This window comes from Schistocerca americana, chromosome 8, assembly GCF_021461395.2.
Source record: "Schistocerca americana isolate TAMUIC-IGC-003095 chromosome 8, iqSchAmer2.1, whole genome shotgun sequence".
In the NCBI taxonomy this organism is placed as follows: domain Eukaryota; kingdom Metazoa; phylum Arthropoda; class Insecta; order Orthoptera; family Acrididae; genus Schistocerca; species Schistocerca americana.
In genome coordinates this window covers 446310322-446331076 of record NC_060126.1, presented here as the reverse complement: position 1 = coordinate 446331076, position 20755 = coordinate 446310322, and the positions used below count along the sequence as shown (strand labels likewise).

Below are 20755 nucleotides of genomic sequence, written 5' to 3'. Positions count from 1 at the left end.
GTGTTGTTTAATTGTAATGGTACAGGCTGTTGAGAATCATAACTTAATGTTAGTCAAAGAGGCATAAAACCCTAACAACTACAGTGTTCACACATCATGCTCTTGTTGCAGTATTGGACATGAAGCTATGTTGTATATTGATTTGTATAGTCAGGCCTTCTATAGGTACCATCTGCAACACTAGTATTAGTGCCTAGTGAGCGCCATTTGATTTGGCTCATCTTAATAATAGCTAAATTGTGATGCTTAACATGTGGCCGTTCTAATGGGTAAGTATCTATTTGGAGCAATTTTTGATATTGTGTAAAGAAATATAAATGTAACTAGGGAGGCAAACAATAAGTCATTGGCAACACTGAGTAGCATAAATAAAACCTTAAAACTCAATTTTTTCTGAGCTGCAGCTCAGTTCCATAGCAGCAGACATTTTTAAAGTCTCCTCCACGGACATAGATGTGACATGTTCATTATTAAAATTCCAACTCAAATGTGTCTCAGCACAGGAGCATCAGAAGCTATGTAAAGATCTAAGTAATGGTGTTTCCCTTCACAAAGCAAAGTATTACGAAGTATGTAGGTGCTGTTCAACTTCGAACTAAGAGGAACTGTAAATTCACGAAAAACATGTAAAATGGCATAGTGATCACTTATTCATTGAAACAGAAATAAGAGGTGAAGATCTCAGTGTGGAACAAGTGATCTTACTAAAAAGTAGGAGACACTAGTTTCCTATGTGGTGTAGCAAATGACATTGCCATTCCTTGGAACACTCTCCTCAAACACATTTTCTGAAGCTGTGACTGAAACTAAAAATAAGTTTGATTCATTAAATTTACAACAGTTAAGATAGCTCTCGAAACAGCCAAGATCAAATGACTAAGGTTGCAGCCTGCAGGGGACTGTGACTGATTACTCCTATTCAGAAGGCCTGCTGAATTGAGGCAACAGTGGAAATGTTGCAGCTGTATCGGACCACTCCAAATGAATCTTTAAGCCACCTAATAACCATGGACAAATGCTATATCACTAAGACATGTCAGTGCCCTTGAAAGCCTGTGTGTGCTGTACAGTGTCCATCCCTTAGTACAATGGGTCCAGAAAAGCTGTCAATTCCTCACCTTTGATGGAGTCAGTTATGTTCGAGTGGGTTCGTGGTCACATTGGTCTGACAGGGAACGAGGCTGCTGACACTGCTGCCAAGGCTGCAGTCCCTGTATCTCAGCCGTTAGTTTTTACATTCTCTTCAGTGATCTGTGTTGCCGTCCGGCAGCAGGTGGTGCCACTATGGCATCATCACTGGTTCTTCCTTCATGGGAACAAGCTCTGGGTTATTAAGCCTCTCCTAGCAGCTTGGATGACCTCTTGCTGCGAGATCATCATTTTAACTAGGTTGCTTATTGGGCACTGTCATCTTAGCCATCACAGTTTATTAAGTGGTGCTCCCCACAACTTCGTGCAAATTGCGCTCAACTTTTGACTATCCGGCATTTCCTGGTGGAATGCCCTTTCTTAACCACTTAAATTCCCGTTTGTGTTTGCCATCTGAGTTATCGGCTGTTCTAGCAAACAATGCGCATTTTACTTTCTATCCGTCTTAGCAATATGGCGAAGGCCACTTAATTTTTAGTTCTGGACTCCTGTTTCTCTCTGATGTATTTCATAGACCTTTCTCGATGTCCCTGTTTTTAGTTGTCTTCACTTCTGTTGATTGTGATTGATGTGTAGTCCTTTCTAATTCCTCCCTTTGTCTTCACGTTCTACAGTTTGACATGGAGTGTATGACTGCAGTTGTTTTTGTGCTCTAAAAACAAGACATGAGACAAAAAGCAAAGCAAGGAGTGGAAGCATGGATTTACTACCACTAAAATTTGTGAAGTGCTAACTCTAACAATACGACAGAAGGAAAGTTGCTACTGACCATATAGCGGAGTTGCTGAGCTGCGATAGGCACAATAAAAAGATTCACACCATCACAGCTTTTGGCCATTAAAGCCTTTGTCAGCAGCACACACACACACACACACACACACACACACACACACACACACACACACATATATATATATATATATATATATATATATATATATATATATATATATATATATATATATATATATATAATGGAAGGAAACATTCCATGTGGGAAAAATTATATATAAAAACAAAGATGAGGTGACTTACCGAACAAAAGCGCTGGCAGGTCGATAGACACACAAACATACACACAAAATTCAAGCTTTTGCAACAAACTGTTGCCTCATCAGGAAAGAGGGAAGGAGAGGGAAAGACGAAATGAAGTGGGTTTTAAGGGAGAGGGTAAGGAGTCATTCCAATCCCGGGAGCGGAAAGACTTACCTTAGGGGGAAAAAAAAGGACGGGTATACACTCGCACACACATAGCCATCCACACATATACAGACACAAGCAGACATATTTAAAGACAAAGAGTTTAGGCAGATATGTCAGTAGAGGCGGAAGTGCAGAGGCAAAGATGTTGTTGAATGACAGGTGAGGTATGAGAGGCGGCAACTTGAAATTAGCGCAGATTGAGGCCTGGTGGGTAACAGGAAGAGAGGATATATTGAAGAGCAAGTTCCCATCTCCGGAGTTCGGATAGGTTGGTGTTGGTGGGAAGTATCCAGATAACCCGGACGGTGTAACACTGTGCCAAGATGTGCTGGCCGTGCACCAAGGCATGTTTAGCCACAGGGTGATCCTCATTACCAACAAACACTGTCTGCCTGTGTCCATTCATGCGAATGGACAGTTTGTTGCTGGTCATTCCCACATAGAATGCATCACAGTGTAGGCAGGTCAGTTGGTAAATCACGTGGGTGCTTTCACACGTGGCGCTGCCTCTGATCGTGTAAACCTACCGGGTTACAGGACTGGAGTAGGTGGTGGTGGGAGGGTGCATGGGACAGGTTTTACACCGGGGGCAGTTACAAGGATAGGAGCCAGAGGGTAGGGAAGGTGGTTTGGGGATTTCATAGGGATGAACTAACAGGTTACGAAGGTTAGGTGGATGGCGGAAAGACACTCTTGGTGGAGTGGGGAGGATTTCATGAAGGATGGATCTCATTTCAGGGCAGGATTTGAGGAAGTCGTATCGCTGCTGGAGAGCCACATTCAGAGTCTGGTCCAGTCCCGGAAAGTATCCTGTCACAAGTAGGCACTTTTGTGGTTCTTCTGTGGGAGGTTCTGGGTTTGAGGGGATGAGGAAGTGGCTCTGGTTATTTGCTTCTGTACCAGGTCGGGAGGGTAGTTACGGGATGCAAAAGCTGTTGTCAGGTTGTTGGTGTAATGGTTCAGGGATTTCCGGACTGGAGCAGATTCGTTTGCCACGAAGACCTAGGCTGTAGGGAAGGGACCGTTTGATGTGGAATGGGTGGCAGCTGTCATAATGGAGGTACTGTTGTTTGTTGGTGGGTTTGCTGTGGACGGACGTGTGAAGCTGGCCATTGGACAGATGGAGGTCAACGTCAAGGAAAGTGGCGTGGGATTCGGAGTAAAACCAGGTGAATCTGATGGAACCAAAGGAGTTGAGGTTGGAGAGGAAATTCTGGAGTTCTTCTTCACTGTGAGTCCAGATCATGAAGATCTCATCAATAAATCTGTACCAAACTTTGGGTTGGCAGGCCTGGGTAACCAAGAAGGCTTCCTCTAGGCGACCCATGAGTAGGTTGGCGCACGAGGGGGCCATGCTGGTACTCATGGCTGTTCCCTTTAATTGTTGCTATGTCTGGCCTTCAAAAGTGAAGAAGTTGTGGGTCAGGATGAAGCTGGCTAAGAGAATGAGGAAAGAGGTTTTAGGTAGGGTGGCATGTGATCGGCGTGAAAGGTAATGCTCCATCGCAGCAAGGCCCTGGACGTGTGGAATATTTGTGTATAAGGAAGTGGCATCAATGGTTACAAGGATGGTTTCCGGGGGTAGATTGGGTAAGGATTCCAGGCGTTCGAGAAAGTGGTTGGTGTCTTTGATGAAGGATGGGAGACTGCATTTAATGGGTTGAAGGTGTTGATCTACGTAGGCAGAGATACGATCTGTGGGGGCTTGGTAACCAGCTACAATTGGGCAGCTGGGATGATTGGGTTTGTGAATTTTAGGAAGAAGGTAGAAGGTAGGGGTGCGGGGTGTCTGTGGGGTCAGGAGGTTGATGGAGTCAGGTGAAAGGTTTTGCAGGGGTTTTGCAAACGGTCCCTTCCCTACAGCCTAGGTATTCGTGGCAAACGAATCTGCTCCAGTCCGGAATCCCTGAACCATTACACCAGCAACCTGACAACAGCTTTCGCATCCCGTAACTACCCTCCCGACCTGGTACAGAAGCAAATAACCAGAGCCACTTCCTCATCCCCTCAAACCCAGAACCTCCCACAGAAGAACCACAAAAGTGCCCCACTTGTGACAGGATACTTTCCGGGACTGGACCAGACTCTGAATGTGGCTCTCCAGCAGGAATACGACTTCCTCAAATCCTGCCCTGAAATGAGATCCATCCTTCATGAAATCCTCCCCACTCCACCAAGAGTGTCTTTCCGCCGTCCACCTAACCTTCGTAACCTGTTAGTTCATCCCTATGAAATCCCCAAACCACCTTCCTTACCCTCTGGCTCCTATCCTTGTAACCGCCCCCGGTGTAAAACCTGTCCCATGCACCCTCCCACCACCACCTACTCCAGTCCTGTAACCCGGTAGGTGTACACGATCAAAGGCAGAGCCACGTGTGAAAGCACACCCGTGATTTACCAACTGACCTGCCTACACTGTGATGCATTCTATGTGGGAATGACCAGCAACAAACTGTCCATTCGCATGAATGGACACAGGCAGACAGTGTTTGTTGGTAATGAGGATCACCCTGTGGCTAAACATGCCTTGGTGCACGGCCAGCACATCTTGGCACAGTGTTACACCGTCCGGGTTATCTGGATACTTCCCACCACCAACACCAACCTATCCGAACTCCGGAGATGGGAACTTGCTCTTCAATATATCCTCTCTTCCTGTTACCCACCAGGCCTCAATCTGCGCTAATTTCAAGTTGCCGCCACTCATACCTCACCTGTCATTCAACAACATCTTTGCCTCTGCACTTCCGCCTCGACTAACATCTCTGCCCAAACTCTTTGTCTTTAAATATGTCTGCTTGTGTCTGTATATGCGTGGATGGATGTGTGTGTGTGTGTGTGTGTGTGTGTGTGTGTGTGTGTGTGTGTGTGTGTGTGTGTGTGTGTGTGCGTGTGTGTGTGTGCGTGTGTGTGTGTGCGTGTGTGTGCGTGCGTGCGTGTGCGTGCGTGCGTGTGCGTGCGTGCGTGTGCGTGCGTGCGTGTGCGTGCGTGCGTGTGTGTGCGTGTGTGTGCGTGTGTGTGCGCGCGCGCGCGCGTATACCCGTCCTTTTTTCCCCCTAAGGTAAGTCTTTCCGCTCCCGGGATTGGAATGACTCCTTACCCTCTCCCTTAAAACCCACATCCTTTCGTCTTTCCCTCCTTCCCTCTTTCCTGATGAGGCAACAGTTTGTTGCGAAAGCTTGATATTTGTGTGTATGTTTGTGTTTGTTTGTGGGTATATCGACCTGCCAGCCCTTTCGTTTGGTAAGTCACATCATCTTTGTTTTTAGATATATTTTTCCCATGTGGAATGTTTCCCATATATATTACTCAATCACAACTAGCACACACATCTGCAGTCTGAGAGCTGAAACTACACTGCGAGCAGCAGCACCAGTGCATGATGGGAGTGGTGGCTGGGTGGGGGTAAGGAGGCGGCTGGGGCGGGGAGGAGGGGGTGATAGTATGGTGGGAGTGGCCTACAGTGAAGTGTTGAAGTTTAGACGGAGGGTAGGAGAGAAGGTGCGGAGGGGGGGAGTAAGTAGCAGAAAGGAGAAAAATAAAAATGATGATAAAAGAAATTAAAAGACAGTGTGGCAGTGAAATGACGGCTGTCTAGTGCTGGATTGAAGGTGAGGACAGCTTATTCACATTCCTCCAAACTTCAACTACTAATCCCCTGGTCCTACTCAGCCCTCAAGCAATCTTCCTAGATGTTGACCTCCGCCTCAGAGATGGCTACATCAGTACCTCCGTCCATATCAAACCTACTAACCTCCAGCAATACCTCCACTTCGCTAGCTGCCACCAGTTTCATACCAAGAAGTCCCTTCTGTACAGCCTAGCCACCCATGGTCGTCGCATCTGCAGTGACGAGCAGTCCCTCTCTAAATATGCCGAGGGTCTCACTGAAGCCTCCACTGACAGTAATTAGGCTCCCATCCTTATACAAAAACAAATCTCCCGTGCCTTATCTTTCCAGTCTCCCACCACCTCCCAAAGTCCCACAGTCCGGCCACAGAGGAGCATTCACTTCGTAACTCAGTACCATCTGGGACTGGAGCAACTGAATTACATTCTCCACCAGCGTTTCGATTACCTCACATCGTGCCCTGAAATAAAATGTCCTACCCACTATCCTTCCCACCCCCTCCTACCGTGGTATTCCACCGTCCACCGAACCTACATAATATACTCTACCATCCTTACACAACCCCTGCTCCCAATTCCTTACCTCATGGCTCATACCCCTGTAATAGACCTAGATGCAAGACCTGTCCCATGCATCCTCCTACCACCACCTACTCCAGTCCGGTCTCTAACATTACCTATCACATCAAAGGCAGGGTTACCTGTGAAACTAGTCATGTGATCTACAAGCTAAGCTGCAACCACTGTGCTGCATTCTATGTAGGCATGACACCCAACAAGCTGTCTGTCCGCATGAACGGCCACCGGCAAACTGTGACCAAAAAACAAGTGGATCATCCTGTAGCTGAACACGCTGCCAAACATGATACCCCTCATCTCAATGACCGCTTCACAGCCTGTGCCAAATGGATCCTTCCCACCAACACCAGCTTTTCTGAATTGTGCAGGTGGGAACTTTCCCTGCAATACATCCTACGCTCCCGTAACCGTCCTGGCCTCAGCCTTCGTTAGTCACTGTCCTCACCCATCCAGCCCCCTCCCTGTTCCCATTCCAGCACTACACAGCCGTCGTTTCACCGCCACAGCCAGTCTTTTAATTTCTTTTATTTTTATTTCTCTCCTTTCCGCCACTTGCGCCCCCCCCCCCCCCACCCCACCCCTCCGCACCTTCTTTCCTAGTACCCCCCTTCCCCAGCCGCCTCCTTACCCCCACCCAGTCGCCACTCCCATCATGCACTGGTGCTGCTGCTCGCACTGTAGTTTCAGCTCTCTGAGATTGCAGGTGTGTGTGTGTGTGTGTGTGTGTGTGTGTGTGTGTGTGTGTGTGTGTGTGTGTGTGTGTACTGCTGACAAAGGCCTTTATGGCTGAAAGCTATGTTTGTGTGAATCTTTTTATTGTGCCTATCGCGGCTCAGCATCTTCACTATATGTTGATTAGCAACTTTCCTTCTCTTGTATTGTTAAATTCCATCCTGGATTTTCCATTGTTTTAAGTGCTACCTGTCATTGAGCAAGGTGATGCATACAAGTTTTTGGGATGGTATATATTCAAACATACATGGGCAGACACAATAAGAGCATACTACCGAAATATTTTGAAGATATTAAGGGAGATTGTTGCAACGAAGTATTCCAGGGAGCTATTACGGGGAAGGGGGCGGGGGTGATAATATCCCAGCTAATTCTGTGTTAGTCATAGGCTGCTTGTTCAGGCTATCAGATTTTGCGCCATCCTTGTTTTTTCATGATAAGGTACCTAGTGCCATCTTTCTCTTTCCTTGGGTGAAGAAACTGTGCAGCATGCATTTGCAGACTGATCATGAGGTGGAACATTTTTCAACTGCCAGAATGCAGATGTCATCAACCAAAGTACCTGCCATTGTTGGGAAAATGTTGCACCATCACGAAGTTTCATCATCACAGGCCTACATTCATTGAGCTGTAATGTATGTACTTCCCAATACCTGATAGTATTGCTAGAATTCTGAGGAAGCTATGTTGTGAAGAAAGATTAGTAACTTTCTTGGTTACTTTTTATGCCAAAATTTAAAAAAAGGTTTAAACTGCATTTATCTTCAGTCTGCCTTCACTTCTGTTCTTTCCTATGCATGAGATTTTCATATTCTGACAAAAAACACTTCTGATTGTGGTTTTCTGTTACTACTGCACTGCCATGACTTCTTTTTTTAAAAAAAAAAAAACACACGAGCAACCCCTATACTTCCAACAGGCAGCTCCAGTCGCCTCAGTATTGTACTTCAAAGTCTGTATCTATCACACTTCATTGGTCCATGGTTGTGAGTTGAAGCACATGAAAGGGGAGCATTAGTTGAGAAGTGAATGAAGAAAGGGTTATAACCTATCCCCGTTTTATTCAATATGTACATTGAACACTCGGTACAGGAAACAAACAATAAACTTTGAAAGGAAATTAAAGTTCAGGTGGAAGTCAAACATGGTTCCACTTCATTAATACTTAAATTATCAGATCGTCCTCAATAACAACTTCACAGCCATCCTGGGGAATGAAAAATAATTCATTCCACACTCTTACCTGATACCCTTGCCAGAGATGGTTCATACATTACTTCAAATTGTGCCAGGATTACGTTCCCCATTGCTTTAGATGTTTCGGTTTGTTACTTGGTGTGGCAGGTAGGTTAGAGAATTTAAAAAGGGAAATGGATAGGTTAAAGTTAGATATAGTGGGAATTAGCGAAGTTCGGTGGCAAGAGGAACAAGACTTTTGGTCAGGTGAATACAGGGTTATAAATACAAAATCAAATAGGGGCAATGCAGGAGTAGATTTAATAATGAATAAAAAAATAGTTCGGGTAAGCTACTACAAACAACATAGTGAACACATTATTGTAGCCAAGATAGACACGAAGCCCACGCCTACTACATTAGTAAAAGTTTATATGCCAACTAGCTCTGCAGATGACGAAGAAACTGAAGAAATGTATGATGAGATAAAAGAAATTATTCAGATAGTGAAGGGAGACGAAAATTTAATAGTCATGGGTGCCTGGAACTCGATAGTAGGAAAAGGAAGAGAAGGAAACGTAGTAGGTGAATATGGATTGGAGGTGAGAAATGAAAGAGGAAGCCGCCTGGTAGAATTTTGTACAGAGCACAACTTAATAATAGCAAACACTTGGTTCAAGAATTATAAAAGACAGTTATATACATGGAAGAAGCCTGGAGATACTGACAGGTTTCAGATAGATTATATAATAGTAAGACAGAGATTCAGGAACCAGGTTATAAATTGTAAGACATTTCCAGGGGCAGATGTGGACTCTGACCACAATCTATTGGTTATGAACTGAACTGTAGATTAAAACTGAAGAAACTGCAAAAAGGAGGGAATTTAAGGAGATGGGACCTGGATAAACTGACTAAACCAGAGGTTGTCCAGAGTTTCAGGGAGAGCATAAGGAAACAATTGAGAAAAATGGGGGAAAGAAATATGGTAGAAGAAGAATGGGTAGCTTTAAGGGATGAAGTAGTGAAGGCAGCAGAGGATCAAGTAGGTAAAAAGACGAGGGGTAGTAGAAATCCTTGGGTGACAGAAGTAGTATTGAATTTAATTGATGAAAGGAGAAAATATAAAAATGCAGTAAATGAAGCAGGCAAAAAGGAATACACTCCTCAAAAACGAGGTCGACAGGAAGTGCAAAATGGCTAAGCAGGGATGGCTAGAGGACAAATGTAAGGATGTAGAGGCTTGTCTCACTAGGAGTAAGATAGATACTGCCTACAATAAAATCAAAGAGACCTTTGGAGAAAAGAGAACCACTTGTTTGAATATCAAGAGCTCAGATGGAAACCCAGTTCTAAGCAAAGATGGGAAAGCAGAAAGGTGGAAGGAGTATATAGAGGGACTACACAAGGGTGATGTACTTAAGGGCAATGTTATAGAAAGGGGGAGGATGTAGATAAAGATGAAATGGGAGAGAAGATACTGCGTGAAGAGTTTGACAGAGCACTGAAAGACCTGAGTCGAAACAAGGCCCCGGGAGTAGACAACATTCCATTAGAACTACCAACAACCTTGGGAGAGCCAGTCCTGACAATACTTTACCATCTGGTGAGCAAAATGTATGAGACAGGTGAAATACCCTCAGACTTCAAGAAGAATGTAATAATTCCAATCCCAAAGAGAGCAGGTGTTGACAGATGTGAAAATTACCGAGCTATCAGTTTAATAAGTCACGGCTGCAAAATACTAATGCGAATTCTTTACAGACAAATGGAAAAACTGGTAGAAGCCAACCTCGGAAAAAATCAGTTTGGATTCCGTAGAAACGCGTGAGGCAATACTGACCCTACGACTTATCTTAGAAGCTGGATTAAAAAAAGGCAAACCTACATTTCTAGCAATGGAGAAGAAATAAAAACTTTGTGGTTCGCCGATGACATTGTAATTCTGTCAGAGACAGCAAAGGACCTGGAAGAGCAATTGAACAGAATGGACAGTGTCTTGAAGGAAGGATAGATGATGAACATCAACAAAACCAAAACAAAGATAATGGAGTGTAGTCGAATTAAATCGGGTGATGTTGAGAAAATTAGATTAGGAAATGAGACACTTAAAGTAGTAAAGGAGTTCAGCTATTTGGGGAGCAAAATAACTGATGATGGTCGAAATAGAGAGGATATAAAATGTAGACTGGCAATGGCAAGGAAAGCGTTTCTGAAGAAGAGAAATTTGTTAACATCGAGTATAGATTTAAGTGTCAGGAAGTCGTTTCTGAAAGTATTCGTATGGAGTGTAGCCATGTATGGAAGTGAAACATGGACGATAAATAGTTTGGACAAAAAGAGAATAGAAGCTTTCGAAATGTGGTGCTACAGAAGAATGCTGAAGATTAGGTGGGTAGATCACATAACTAATGAGGAGTTATTGAATAGGATTGGGGAGAAGAGGAGTTTCTGGCGCAACTTGAGTAGAAGAAGGGATCGGTTGGTAGGACATATTCTGAGGCGTCAAGGGATCACCAATTTAGTATTGGAGGGCAGCATGGAGGGTAAACATCGTAGAGGGAGACAGAGATGAATACACTAAGCAGATTCAGAAGGATGTAGGCTGCAGTAGGTACTGGGAGATGAAGCTTGCACAGGATAGAGTAGCATGGAGAGCTATATCAAACCAGTCTCAGGACTGAAGACCACAACAACTACTACTTTGTGTGCATGTCTTTCTACTTCACTCTGCTGCTCATATTTTTAATTCTGTCAAAAAACCTGTTTTTCTATTAATGATAGCCAAACTTGGCGTACAGTGTTTCTTACTTATTGATTCTGGCAGTTGTTTTGTTTAAAAAGTTGCCAAGGCATTTTAAGTTCTAAAAACTCATTTGAAAGTACAGTTTCTTCCATCATTGTGGGCAAAACTAACAGCATATATGAAATCATTTGTAGAGTGAAATGCTAGACTATTTACTATTTTGCCATACCTGAGCTGTAGGTAAGAGCAATGGATCGAGCCATGTCTCTGATTTCTGAAGATGTGGCTAAGTCTGCTGGGGAAGTTATTTATTTCAAACATAAGTTGTGGCTCACCAAACAGAGCATATGTATGCACATTTATGTACATGTAGTTTGGTGAGCCACGACACGAGATACACCTGAACTTCATTAATACTGCCTGTTACCATACTGTTGATTAAGGATAGATGAAATGCACTATATTAACAAGATTAAAATTTCATTGCATGACTTCCCTGTATTTCAGAAACCACTGTTAGCAATGGATATGAATCTTCCGCAGAACATTAGAAGTTATGTTCTTAGTGCATTGAACAGAAATAATTGCATTTCAGCCATTGGTGTGGGAAATACAATTTTTTAATCAAAATTTTGTATAATTTTTTGTGCCTTTTCAAAATAATTTCAATTGTATTTATTTCTATTTTAGTTCAGTAGACTCAGTATACGTATGTTGCAACTCCCTGAAAATCTGACTTAGTTTCAAATGACTGAAGCTTCCTTAATATACATGGTGGTTGTTACTAAATTTACACTAGTTGAGGCAGTGTAGACAGGAAACTATTTACCATTTGGGTACCCAGCTTCATAGGAATAATCTCCAGACTGTGTGCTGCAGGATTCTCATTGTTGGTAGTGTTACTGTTCATACGTGGCAGATGCTCTGTTCATCTGAGCCACCGAGGACACAGAGGAAATCGCGACTGCAGGGATTTATCTCTGGCACACCTCCTGCGAAACCCACATTCTCAACGCATTGTCCCTCACTACATTCGTAGTGCCCCCCCGCCTATTATACTAATTACTCACGGCGCGTTGCCGATACCTATAAGAGTTCGGGCACTGTTGGTGCATTTGCACAGAAGAAGAAGAAGATGGTCAAGTGGCCAGTGAGCCTTAACTATATATAGATGGTATCTGGTCTTTCAGACATTGCATTGTAATTAAATTCTGTTCTCTGTTCTCGACTCCTTGGTGGCCATTTCTGCTGCATACTGTGCTTTATCAATGTGAACCTTCAAGTTCTGATGCAGTTTACTCCACGCATAATTCCCATATGTGGTAGCACTTTCACCCTACTAATATTGCTATCATTATAAGCATCAAGTGTCTTCCTAACCACAAAAACATTTTTCTGACATGTGATTCCATATGAGATGGACTCATTTGGATTTAGTCTGCCTGTGTAGACACTTTCAGGATGTGCCAGGTCTCTGTAAATGGGCTTTGACTTCTTTGACTGTTTCTGAGACCAAATGTTCATGGCCATATGAAGTATTTGAGTATTGGACATTGATATACTTGCACCATGAATCTAATTGGGGAAGGCAAAGTTGGTATATTAGTTTGTGTTAAGTTTATGGAAGAAGGTAGCCCATATTGCCTACCTCATTGTGAACAAATTATGGTTATTCCTAATAGACATCCCTTAGTATTTTTGTAATTGATAAATTCTGTCTGACAGTACAGCCCATACGGTTTCATCATTGTAAAGTTTCTTGTTTCTCTGACTTAGTTTCAACTTCCTCAGCGTAGTGCCCATTATCTTGTGGATGTGATGAACTTATTTCAGTTTTGTGATAATCATTTCACCAGAAAACTGCTGCTACTACACTGTTGTATGCTTTAGAGTCCCCCCACATCACCTAGGAACTTCAAGTAACACTATTTTCATTTGTGGGTCAACCAAAAATTTCAGTAGGTGCAGAAGCCCCCATTCCACCAATCATTCCTTCATAGTTCCTCTCAAAGATGTTCTGCTTAGTTCTTTAACATTCATAACAATGTTTTGTACAATCTGAAAGTAGATTATCTTTTGGGTATACACACTGGTCAGTGTACCAACAGAATTCTTAGAACTTCTACATACAGCTTGAGCTTATATTATGGAAAGCTGTTTTCGACAGTCCTATCAATAAGAGCAGCATAATGTTGCCTTTGTAATACTGCAATCCACAGCTTTCCATATAAAAAGTTAGTGAATTCATTTGATGTTAAGTAATGGACATAATATTTTTAACATTTTAACAGGTGCAGACATTTAAAAAAGGAATAAAATACTTCATACAGTTTGCAATGTACGTAGTATTTAAGAAAGAAAATTGCATATCTTATAATGGAATAAAATGTGAAAATGTCAGATTTCTATTCTAACTCCCATTAAACTGTGAAACTAAAAAACTGATGTAAAGGTGAGAACATTAATCACAGGAATCAACAGGACAAGTAGGGAAGTTGAGATTTACTCCAACAAACAGGGAAGTAGTGAGTGAACTGGTGAGACAGTGAAATTTTGCCACATTTTCCTTGCTACCTCCAACAGTTTCCCATACAAGGAAATGTCTGAATATTTGTGGCATTCTGATGCTGCGGTTTATATTGCAACTAATTTTCACTAATTTCTCCCGCGAAGTGTAAACTGATGCTGATGATTGTACCTTAGTGTTTGTTGCAAGATACAAAATCTTTTAGGTCTGATATACATATCACTGGCAATACATTTGTTGTTTGCAAGTCTTGTGAAAATATTTTGCTGAAAAGGAAAAAAAGATGGTTCATGTTTCCTTAATGAAAAATTGTTTAAAATGTAAAATCATTTGTAGGGATCCAAGCCACCGTGAAGTGCAGTCAAGACGTATTGGCAGTGGTCGTATTGTCGCTAGAGATGTCTGGGACTTCCGTTTAGATAAAGAGCAAGACCAGAGTTCCAGTGAGTTTGGCTTTCAGCGAAATAGTACATCTTCAAGAGATGAGAGGTATGCTGTGAAATGTAGCCAGTGGTAGTTAGTTTATGGTGAACATTTTTTAAGTCTTGTATTTTAAATTCTGAAGATATTGGAATTAGCTTCCTTTTCATTCTGTATTCTATATTAGCAGTATTACAGCTTGTGGATAATTGATAGCTTGTCTCAAAATTTTGTTTGTCCTGCAAGTTGCATAAAATTGTTCAGCATTAAATTATTAAAACTAACTCATGATAAATTGTCTGTCGCATTATAACTGTGACATACCGTGTCATTTCTTCCTGTCATTACAGATTAGTTGCTACTCTTAATCCTCATTGAAATTGAAGCAAACATGCGCCAGTGAACAAGAATCCCATGGTGTAAAAGCTAGGCACGTGTGAGCAAGCAGCATTGCCGCGTTAGATTCCCATTCACTTCTGTTAACTCGTGTTCCACTGGTTGGTGGTCATCTAATGAACCATCAAAGGAGGTTCGCGTCTTCTATGCTGCTGTGTTAGCAGCACAGAAAGCTCCTCTCTGCTATCTTGTCTTGTTTTTATCAGTTCTGAGAGAGGGAATTGTCCGAAGAGAGTGTAATATGGATACCATATGTGATTCATGTTGACTGAACAAATGCCAAAGGAAAGGAAATGATTCATAGAAAACTGCTGGAGCACTCGGATGTACCACTGGTGATGGGAGATAAAAGAAAAATTTATTAGATGCTTGTATGAGGTGGGAACAGAGTGAATAAGCACAAGATTTGCTATAATTCTTTTGTTAAATGAAGTGCAATAAGTTCCCTTGAAAGTAAAGGAGTCTCAGTATGTAGCTATTATACTGATTAAAAGTAAAAAGCATACAAAAGACCTAATCATTCTTGTTGCTTATTTTCATTGTAAGGGTAGTTACATGGTGGGGTAAATCATTATGTTAAATATTGATGTAATGAAAGAAACTAAAATAAAAATAATTTACCCTCAACCACACCATCTGCTCTCTAACAAGCTGTGCAGCAGATTTTATCTGACAGGTCATATTTCTAATTTCATTAATATTATTTTATTTACCTATTCCTTACACATACTTAAATAAAATCATGTAAGTGCTTCACACGTCATACAAGGTATCGCAAACTATTTTATTTAGCAGGTACTGAAATGGGAAATGATCACCTAAAGCTTTCCAGTTGATAGTATTGAGAGTACAAATGCTAGCCCCTCTTCCAGTTACGTTAATTTTGATAATTAGTGTCCTTTTAAATTTTATCCTCAGTTGTAATGAGAAACCAGTGAAAAGTGTCAAGAGACATGTGTATAAAGTTCAGACTAATGCAAAAGAATGCTGGAGTAGCATTTTAGTGTTAAGTACACAAGATCCACGCATTTCATGTTTATGTACTGCAAACTGAGAAAAGTAGATTCTTCCTTTCCCATACCAGTTTGCTTACTTCATCTAAAATAGTGCACTCACCATGCAAAATAATCCTCTCTAAATGTTTTGCAGCGTTCTTCTAATTTCAGTGTCATATCCTGTGTGTTCATTGTTAGTGCAAAATAGTAATACAGAGCTCATAGGTAATGTTTCTCGAGTTGTCTTCAGTTCCCTGTAGTGTAAATGCTTCTGTACACACACACACACACACACACACACACACACACACACACACAAAGTGAATCATAGTGAACACTAGGTAACTAGATGCTAGTGCACACTGTTTCCAGTGTGAAAGGGGCTTTACACTCCTTTGGAGTTTTTATTACAAAATTTGGTATTGTATTGGTGTTCATTCTAAAGTTTGTTTCATATAAGTTTAATTTCAGGTTTGACCGTCGATCATTTGGAAGAGATTTTGATCGTGATAAAGACAAGTCCAGGGGGGAAAGGAACCGTTACAATGACAAGAGAAGAGCTTACAGTGACAGCAAAGAAGAAGAACCAGAGTGGTTCTCAGGTACTCTTCTGTGACAATTTAGTAGTGTGTATTAAAGAATTAAATGGTATGTGAGGCCCTGATTTACTTCATGTACCCTGAAATGATAAAAGAATAATCAGTGCCCATTTCATTTCAGGTGGACCAACTTCACAGAATGATAAAATAGACCTTGGAGGATTTGGAGATTTTTGTGATGATGGCAGTCTCGGAAGACCAACAAGAAAGAGTGCTTCACAAAAATCTGGAAAGAGTAAGAAATGAAAACTGTTCCTTGTAAGAAAATATCTGGTGCAACTCAGTGTATGACTTGCATGCCAATTTCACACTCAACTTCATAGCTACAGGCATCATTGAACTGAATTAGTGTATCATGTTGTTGCACTGAATACTGGGTAAATATAACACACACTCAGTAGCAGTTGAATTGCACATACTTACATGTGCAGCATCTAAATACTGCAATGACTATAGTGATGTATTGTGGCACTAAATTACGCAGCAGAAACATACAGAAACTACCCCGATCAGACCACTCAACTACTGCCAACAGCTTGGAGTAGGGTAGTGTGAGTCAAGGAAAGCACGTCTTTAGGGATCCCAGTTAGGATTATGTGCAGGAAATATCTATTCTGACATAGAACAATGGAATGGTGCATTGATCTATTTGCAAAAATCTGCAGGGTGCACTAGATTTACAAATTATTGTATAGTATGTTTCTGCATCGTCAGTGGCGCTCTGAGACAATGGCAGAGTTATCGGGGAGAACAATTTCATCCCATGTTTATATTATCTGCAATAGAATACTACTACCTGCCTGTATGGTACCCTATTGAAAAGTGGAATGCATTGCCTCCTGGTTGCTGATGTACTCATACCCTGACGTCACTGTACCATGACTCATCAGAAATGACCATTTTCTGTCCTTTGAGTGTCAAATGATCACTGCCACACCTACAGCCTTTAAGTGGTGAGCAGCAATGTGCACATAGCAAACATTGGACTGAAGGTGTTGTATGCACAATAGGGGTTTTGGAAAAGTTGCTCCTCGTTGGATGTTCCCACAGTATCTTCAGGAACTACTTCTCACATCCAAACGGAGAAGCATTCTCCTTCAGTATCTACCAGGGACAAGACTCTCTCAGGATCCCTCTTGGGAGGCAATCCCTCGGACTGGAGGCATTACAGCAAATGATGACTGAAGGAGCTTTGGCCTGTGGGTTGCAGGCTGTCTGTTCGTCTGTCCCTGTGCTCAGTGCAGATAGCCCCTTTAACAAACCTTTCCCATCAAATCAGCAGTGGAGGAGGAGGATTGGTACAAGGCTCCATAAGTGCTCCCAGTCATCAGATCTCCCCTCAGTTGAATTCTGAGCCAATGTTTGTGGAGATGGTTCCATCCCCACTGATGGCAGGCAGTTATCTTGTGACATAACTGATCCTCATGGTGCCTTCACACCTAACCTGACCACCAGTCACGCAATCAGTGCTACTCTAAAGGATACTGCTGTCACCTGACAGTACTAAACCACCTTGCTTTGTATTCTGTGGTTTGCATTGCTTTCAAAGAAAAGCATTTAACTGATGACCATTCTCTAATGCTCTATGGTAATTGTGTGTTCTGCCAGAACCATACCGAGCGAGGTGGCGCAGTGGTTAGCACACTGGACTCGCATTCGGGAGGACGACGGTTCAATCCCGTCTCCGGCCATCCTGATTTAGGTTTTCCGTGATTTCCCTAAATCGCTTCAGGCAAATGCCGGGATGGTTCCTTTGAAAGGGCACGGCCGATTTCCTTCCCCATCCTTCCCTTACCCGAGCTTGCGCTCCGTCTCTAATGACCTCGTTGTCGACGGGACGTTAAACACTAATCTCCTCCTCCTCCAGAACCATACTGTTCTCAAGAGAGTATCTGGAGAGCTATGTACTTCGGTTCATAGAGATGTCGTCAGGGAATGGATTTCCCTTTGTACCTCATTGAAGGCAATAGTGGTGCAGGAGCAAAAGGCATCAATTCCCATTTGCAAAATTTGTCTACCTCCAGGCAGACCAATTATGTTGAATTGACCACATTAATTGGACAACTTCCCCACTCCCTCTCCTTTTCTCCTTTTTGGAGACTTAAACACACACCATCTCCCATGGAACCACACTTTGTCTGGCAGAAGCCTTCTACAGGTAAATGACCAACTTCTCACAGACATGACCTGTGCACTTCAATTATGGTTCTCCTGCCTACTTCAGTGCCACCCATTGGTACCTTTTTAGCTGTTGACCTAACAGTCTCGTCCCCTAATCTTTGGCTTTGCTACATGGATCACTACACGACAACCTCTTTGGCAGTGACCACTTTCCAGTGACCCCCGGGTGTTCCCTTGCTGTTGACTGACACAGACTACGAAGTTCGGCACTTCACAAAACCAACTGGTCTGTATGCCTCTGCTGCTACATTCGCCACCTCTGTCATATTGTACTGATGTTATGCAAAGCATATGATGTGATCATCCACATCATTGGAACTGCTGTTCCCCTTTCTACAAGTCCCCTCCAACTGTTGGGTGCAGTGAACCAAAGACCTTTTAACAGCTGTTCAGGATTGCCAACAAGCACTGTAACAGTTCAAACCACATCCTTCACAGACCATTCTTTTCACTTGAGCTCCAGAAAGTCAGTTTATCAGGACTTCATTGAAGGGCTTGGCCCCGGGGAGCACAACGGCTTAACCAATTTAACAGCGATGGCAAAATGTTTAAACAAATGTAATATCTTAAATGTCTCAGGCTAACACAATGGTTTTCAACTTTTTAACAGATTCCTTACAGAGCTGACAAATTTAAGCAAATACACAGGCCAGCAAAAGATCCAGCTGACACCAAAAAAATTCTGGAACAAGTATTATGTTAGAGTATAATGACTTATCTGGAGACTAGAAATCTACTCTGTAGGAATCAGCATGGGTTTAGAAAAAGACAATCATGTGAAACCCAGCTCGTGCTATTCGTGCACGAGACTCAGAGGGCAATAGACACGGGTTCCCAGGTAGATGCCATGTTTCTTGACTTCTGCAAGGCGTTTGATACAGTTCCCCACAGTCATTTAATGAACAAAGTAAGAGCATATGGACTATCAGACCAATTGTGTGATTGGATTGAAGAGTTCCTAGGTAACAGAATGCGGCATGTCATTCTCAATGGAGAGAAGTCTTCAGAAGTAAGCGTGATTTCAGGTGTGCCACAGGGGAGTGTCGTAGGACTGTTGCTATTCACAATATACATAAATGATCTTGTGGATGACATCGGAAGTTCACTGAGGCTTTTCGCAGATGATGCTGTGCTATATGGAGAGGTTATAACAATAGAAAATTGTATTAAAATGCAGGAGGATCCGCAGCGAATTGCCGCATGGTGCAGGGAATGGCAATTGAATCTCAATGTAGACAAGTGTAATGTGCTGCGAATACATAGGAAGAACAATCCCATTTCATTTAGCTACAATGTAGCAGGTCAGCAAGTGGAAGCAGTTAATTCCATAAATTATTTGGGAGTACGCATTAGGAGTGATTTAAAATGGAATGATCATATAAAGTGGATTGTCGGTAAAGCATATGCCAGACTGAGATTCATTGGAAGAATCCTAAGGAAATGCAATCCGAAAACAAAGTAAGTAGGTTACAGTACACTTGTTCACCCGCTGCTAGAATACTGCTCAGCAATGTGGGATCCGTACCAGATAGGGTTGATAGAGAAGATCCAATGGTGAGCAGCGCGCTTCGTTACAGGATCATTTAGTAATCGCGAAAGTGTTACGGAGATGATAGATAAACTCCAGTGGAAGACTCTGCAGGAGAGACGCTCAGTAGCTCGGTACGGGCTTTTGTTGAAGTTTCGAGAACATACCTTCACCGAGGAGTAAAGCGGTATATTGCTCCCTCCTACTTATATCTCGCGAAGAGACCATGAGGATAAAATCAGAGAGATTAGAGCCCACACAGAGGCATACCGACAATCTTTCTTTCCAGGAACAATACGAGACTGGAATAGAAGGGTGAACCAATAGAGGTACTCAATGTACCCTCCGCCACACACTGTCAGGTGGCTTGCGGAGTATGGATGTATATTTAGATGTAGATCGAAGTCAGAAGGCAAAAAAAATAAGCAAGCTGTGAAAAGAATTAGGCCCACACAAATCATTGTGCCACAGAGCAGCTTCACCTGAGGTAATAGCAGCAGCAAATCTTAAATGCCGGCCAGTAATACCGTACTGCCGGTATGCTCATTCTTCTCAGGCTGAGCTAGTTGCACACAGACAGCAGAAACAGTTGCTGAACCATCGGGCAACAGCAGGTCGCTCGTAAAATCAGTGTCATCTGACAAGAAGATTCCTACACACAGGTCAATTGGTACAATAACACACTTTCACCAGATAGCTGCCTCAACAAGCAATCCAGAATAAGGTAAAACCGCAGCCAGCAAATAGTGATTAACAGTCAAAACTAAGAATTTCAAGAATAGTAAAATTCAAATACTGGAAAGAACCAAGAATAAGTATATAGATATAATCAAGGCACAAACATAGTTTAAGTAGACTTTAAATAACTATTTTGAACTTTCTTTCTGGATTTAA

The 20755-nt window shown here is 42.4% G+C and overlaps 1 protein-coding gene across 8 annotated transcripts in view; it reads left to right on the top strand.

Annotated features, from left to right (window-relative positions):
* LOC124544759 (eukaryotic translation initiation factor 4E transporter) overlaps window positions 1-20755 on the top strand; it is a 282347-nt gene that overhangs the window by 106053 nt on the left and 155539 nt on the right. For 7 of the 8 annotated variants that reach the window (XM_047123429.1, XM_047123431.1, XM_047123430.1 and 4 more), the window contains exons 6-8: window positions 14079-14231; window positions 16025-16155; window positions 16274-16387. In XM_047123429.1, coding sequence (XP_046979385.1) covers window positions 14079-14231; window positions 16025-16155; window positions 16274-16387 — 398 coding nt within the window. The remainder of the gene's footprint in view (window positions 1-14078; window positions 14232-16024; window positions 16156-16273; window positions 16388-20755) is intronic. The other variant, XM_047123432.1, reaches the window with a different exon arrangement.